Source organism: Formica exsecta, unplaced genomic scaffold, assembly GCF_003651465.1.
Source record: "Formica exsecta isolate Colony F162 unplaced genomic scaffold, ASM365146v1 scaffold80, whole genome shotgun sequence".
Taxonomy (NCBI): domain Eukaryota; kingdom Metazoa; phylum Arthropoda; class Insecta; order Hymenoptera; family Formicidae; genus Formica; species Formica exsecta.
This window is the reverse complement of record NW_021853570.1, coordinates 2,563,357-2,569,443: the sequence shown is the minus strand read 5'-3', so window position 1 is coordinate 2,569,443 and position 6,087 is coordinate 2,563,357. Positions and strand designations below refer to the sequence as shown.

Genomic DNA, 6,087 nt, shown 5'->3' with positions numbered 1-6,087 from the left:
GAAAGATCTAATTAGATTTCTGGTGCCGCGGACACGTGTATGTCGAAGGTCACCTTATCGCGGGATGGTTGAGGCATGTCGAGACAGCTTTCATCGTGTTGGGATCCGTTTGCTCACCTCTGAAGGCAAGAGAGAAGAGGGATGGCCACTCAACCAAGCTTCAAAGTATCCGCGGCTTTTGGCCGCATTTAAACGAGGATGTCTGCTCTTTGTACCGATCGACATGGAGCTTCAAAGAAATATTTAAGCTCGGCCTGTAAGAGATCATTTCCTGCTCGTTGAGAGAAACAGAGAAAAGAGAGGGAGATTAATGAGTTTAGCAAACTCTACTTCTTGCAAAACGTGATCATTGACTGTGATGTTTATGGATTTAAATGCAGTTCATCTTTCGCGCACTCTTGTACGTTCTTTTAATTGTTTGGACAAATCTTTACGTGTTTTTCCGACGATGCAGTTGTTTGTATAATAATTCCACAAACTTCTTAGAAATAGTAAAATAATGAATGTAACATAAATATTCAAAAATTTTTCAAGAAACTTCAGAGTTTATATCAGTCACAATATATCAATTTTATTTTTATATTTTTCTCTATATAAGTGTGTTGTCGTATCTCACGTGTCTCTATACATAACAATTCGACGCGTTGTAATCAAGATCTTGCGCGCGACAGCAAACTTGATTTGGTGCATTATACATGGTGTACGCATCAGTCTAATAATAGATGTATCCCGTCGATAAATTCGAACTGATAAACAACCACCCACCCAACGCGCGCACTTCATGCTTCGGCATGCCGAGGTCTGGTAGAACGTAATTTTCAATGCAGAATTCTCGGAACGCAATGCGTTATTTTGGCGGAAAACAACAAATAGAAAATAAAATTCATGCTTTTCTCAAATTGTTTATGTTAGCGCAATTTTTCGGGGAACGACGAATGATGTTTGAAGTTCAGCTGTATTTTATGTATTTCGGGCCGAAATTAGACAGAACAAAGATGGAAATAGTTTTTATTTTTTGTTTATCTTGTATTTTTTCGCATATAAATTTGATTAAAATCAACATAATATAATTTCGGTCATTTTATAGCTTTTAGTATTTAATATATAACACAAATTATATATTAATTTTAAATTACCATATTTTTGCTTAAAAGATCTATTAGCTAAGAAAATATGATTGTTATATTGTCAAAGATGTAATATCAATATATATCCTCATACATATTATTCTTTGACGACATATTATTAAACAAAACTGATGTTGAATAGAAGCAGCTACGTTTCTGCATGTGCTAACAATAACCATAGTTTCTTACATTCGAAAGAGACAAAGGGTAATGAGGCTGTTGTACTTATGTAGGCAGCTTTGCGTTCGTATGAGCATGCCGGGTAATTAGAAGGCCCAATTCGCAGAGTTGGACGTTGTATTAGGATTCATTTAGATCCTATTAAACACGAGAGCGCATACGGAATAATATCAAATAATAATATCCGTAAACAAGAACAGTATCATTAAAATAATAGGTTTATATTCTGTTCATTTACCGCACGATTTACTTTGATCAAAATTTTTGTTTTATTCACATGTCTAAGTGCGTGCACGGATAATTTATAAAATGTCGTCTTTAGCATTCTTTATAACAGTCGATATGTGTCGTTGTACACGCTATAGATATTATCGAATGGCGCTTCTGTCATATTTTTAATCAATTCAATTTTCATTCACTACTGCGCATCAAACGTAGCATTACGCGCGATGGAAATTTCTCGAAATTCTGCATAAATTGTTTTCACATTTAAATGTCAGTAGCAAGCTGTTTATTTTATCTGTGCAGCTCTGAAATATGAATATAACATGCGATTAATTAGCAAGTTTAGTTGCCTAAATATCTTCACAAAGCCATTTTAGTTTTATAGAATTTCTATTTTTTCCAGTAAAACATTCTATAACAATAATTGATTCTTTAATATTCTATGCTGTCAAGACGAATAATACTGAAAGGAACTGAGAAATCCACCGACTTTTAATCTTTTTAAAATAATTTGCGCCGAACATTTATGTATGTTGATCATGCAGTCGATTTTATATTACCGAAACGACAAGAGTTAATTAGTGTAATATTAGAGAGTTATCTCTTTTAGGAGTCGAAAATTGTTGCGTTGATATCAGCTATATTTAAGCCAGGAGGTTTAGATCTCTCGTGCTTCTCAGCGAATTAATAATTTCCGGCGGTAATAAATACAACTGTGCTTATATGCATACAATACACATACACATATTCGCAGCTGTTCAAGTGACTGCGTGTGAATGTACATGTCTCGAGAGAATGCGCGTAGGTACGTATGTGGGAAGTGCTGAGAACGACAAGCAGCTGCAAATTTTCCTTGAATGAAGTAGCGGTTTATCTCACTCTCGCGTCTGTCTCTCGCATCTTGGTTTTTCCACTTATTTTTCTACCCTCGAGAGAGATTCCATCTCCGCGAGTGAGAAATTTTAGCAGCACGCGGGCAAACAAAGCAACTGTCCAAAGAAGTGTTCAATTTACCCTCGCGATTCTTTTTCCATAACACGTAATTCGATCTATGATATGTTGTGTATATAACATTGTAGCACGATGTTACATATATGACAGGACTTTTGCCAATAAATCTTACTGTCATTATTCGCATATTATTATATTATAATTATAAGGTAGTTTAGGAACATTTTTCGACATGTGAAAGAGAGAAAGAGGGAAATCTCTCGACATTTGATTTGGTAACATTATTAAAATTGGGATCTCAAAGCGCTGATAATTATTGTGAAATATCTTTTTTTAGAATCTGAATGAACAAAATTTGATGCAATAATGTAAAGAGAATATCAAAAGTAATTCTACAAAAATTTTGTGATTATTTACTTGTACGCGTTTAAGAAATGGATTTCATGTATGAAAATTATCTAACTTTGTTTATTCATATATAATAGTAACTTTTTATATTTAATTTCAAAAATATTTTATTAAAATAATATCGCGCATATTGTCTCAATATTACATAGAACATTCAAACTTTCTTCAGAGCTCTTTTAATGCAATAAGAAAACAGCTTATACTTTCATAAGTATCAAGCAAATTTATTTTATAAGGTGTTTATGTTTTGCAAAATCTTCACTTTTTTATAAATATAAAATAAAAATAAAAATATCTACTTTAATTTGCGAAACGTTAAAATACTATATATAACCCCAATTGATTTAGAATTATATTATTTTTAGCGTTAGCTCGTTGAGATGTTCCTAAATTATCTTACTGTTTATTCTTTAATCTTATTAATCTTTTTTCATCTTTACATGTTTTCAGCGGAAGAATTGGGAAGCAGTAAATTGAGCACCACATTGCCCACAGCGCCGACTGAGCTCTCGCAATTTCCGAAACTCTGCGAGTTGCGCCGAAAATTCCCGGTTCTGTACCGAGTCGAGTTTCAGGTGAGACCTCGTAAATCCTATTTCCCGTCTACTCATTTAACTTTGGTCACCTTTTGGAAAGGTCGAGGCTCGACCTTTCGCTTCGACAACTTTTACGGCCGCTCTTCACTTCAATACGTTATCGATTATAGGCAATGACAATTAATAGTAATTTATTATATTTTATAATTTCAAGACTCTGCTCATTCCTCTACCCAAACAGCATATAATTATATTTCAAAAAAACATATTCGTGTTATTGTGAACTAAAAAAAATGTCATTCTTTTCTAACAAGACTATATTTTGTGATATAATAATACGCAATCATATCGTAACAGCTTTTTAATGACGTGCGATTATCTTACAAATATCAAAGGTAAATACCGATCATGGGATAAATTTATCTGCTTGTATGTTAATACGAGTATATATAACGGAAGTACGTGACGCAGTCAATCTGTATCCGTAGGTATGTGCAGGTATACTTGCGGATATCACAGAGTACTTGGGGATAGGTAGACAGCCAAGCGACAAAGCGACAAAGCGATTCCCTCTCAGGAGTAGGTCGAGAGAAATCGAGATTCACCATTATATTGGTTTCTCATTAGACTGTCGCCCGATTTGAGACGCAAATTCCGCGGTACGTGAAGATATATATGCTTCATTCCGGCAATTTCAAGCAGATATTCAACGTTGATGATTATAAGCCGCTCTACCGCAAGAATATTGTTAATTTTGCGTCTCGCGCTAACATAACGTTAATATCAAAACGTTTGGCCTGATTGAAATTTAAATATCAAAATTTTGGTTTTGCTGCTTCAGCTTTAAAATTCTTTAAAAGGTTACGTAAATTAAAACGTGTTATTTTTTGTCTTTTTATATAATATAATGTAAATGGAAATTCTTGAAAAATTATCAGAGAAGCATTTTTTAAATTAATTTAATTTTTTTTTAATTACTAAGCGATTTTATTCGCGTTTAAAACACAAAAGAAATTTTTTTCATGGTTAGAAATTTTTAAGTTGAAACACGTATCTTATTGCGGTATTGCCGTGAAAATTCTCCTAGCACAATGTACCTTCTGTTACGAGTCATCATTTCTATTATTATGCAAGTAACATGTAGTGCACATGAGAAATAAGAAAATTCTATGTGGACGACGAGACACAATTGAATTCTTAACTGCACTGCCTTGGAAAGCGAGATACAGCCGTCTGATCTCCATTCTTTGCTTCATATCTCAGCCACAACACGTTCTACCCTGCGTTGCTGTTTCAGGCTGTTTCAGGAGAGACGAGAGGTCTCAGGTAATATTTACATATTTCACCGAGTCGCTCTCACATCCCTCTTCTTCAAAGAGTAAAATCGATTTACATCCTTTGTAGTAAGAAAATACTTGTTCCCCGTGTATGCAGTTTCACTTTTGAGAAAGACGGGTTACCGTTGGACGCCAGGCCTTCGGAGAAGACTATTTTAGCCTTTATATTTTCGCGACGCGAGGAGAGAGATAAGAGAGGGATTCAAAGATATTTTATATTTAGATAAAAAATTTTTGGAAACGGCATCCCCCCCGATAACGAGCTTTGATATTTAAACGCCTTTACGATATAACATCGAAGAGAACGACGAAATATCAGTCGCCTTCTCCAAGACATATCACGTGCTAGTTTAAGCGCGTCTGTGAAAGATCCACCTGACACGCGATGAGCGTCTCCTAAACATGGCAAAATCGAGCAGCTTTTTTTCCCGGCGTTCGCCCCATTGACACGAGAAAGCTCTTAACCCCGCTCTCGTACGGTATGCACGACAAGGCCGGCTCTCGAGCGCAGTTTATACGCCAACGGAGATTATCTCAGGGATATCCGATGTCCTCGCGACGCACGGGTTCCTCCTAATCGCCGAAGTAATCGCGGAGGATATCGACGAGATCCATTTATTTTTTATACAACACCCATTTTCAGCGTTCTCTGCTCCCGAGAAATTTTTGCGTCTCGCCGAAAAAGAAGCTCGTTCTCCTCCGCACCTTTTTTCGCGATAGATGGAAAAGATCCGATGAGCTATTTGCGGATAACGACAACGAAAGGACGAGAGCAAGCAGGGGATGATGAAAATAAAGGGGGCGGACGATGGCAGCCGTTGAATTTTAATCCGGCCGGCGCGACGCAGCGACGCGAAAACCATCTGGGCGTGATTTTTAAATTAAACTCGCCCAGCATTATCGGAAATGAAAGTTCCTGATGTTCGACAAATACTGGCGGATAAAGCATCATACGTATTCATGAAGCGGCGTGTGGAATACGAAAAACTTCCGGGAGCTGCGCATTTACGCGACGCGTGAATTAATTAAATTTTCAATGGCAGAGAGTTGCTAATGGTGACAGTAATAATGGAGATATATTCGGGTCCAATCGACGTGTAAAGTTCAAAATATTCCGCGATCGGAAACGAGATTGATCGAAAAATCGTCCATATATGATGCCCGTCGTTGACGAGGATTTTAAAGAGAGCCGCCGCATAAACGAGCTCGGTGAATTTAAACGTCAAATAATGCGACACGTGCAGTTGCCGCAATTAATTTTTCTCATTTGCCGAATCTTAGACGTCGGACATTCGTCAGACAAACGCCACTGCCAAAGAAAAC

The 6,087-nt window shown here is 36.4% G+C and overlaps 1 protein-coding gene across 2 annotated transcripts in view; it reads left to right on the top strand.

Moving 5' to 3' along the window:
- LOC115244147 (receptor-type tyrosine-protein phosphatase kappa) overlaps positions 1-6,087 on the top strand; it is a 69,525-nt gene that overhangs the window by 55,979 nt on the left and 7,459 nt on the right. For both annotated transcript variants that reach the window (XM_029821568.1, XM_029821567.1), the window contains exon 3: positions 3,342-3,466. In XM_029821568.1, coding sequence (XP_029677428.1) covers positions 3,342-3,466 — 125 coding nt within the window. The remainder of the gene's footprint in view (positions 1-3,341; positions 3,467-6,087) is intronic.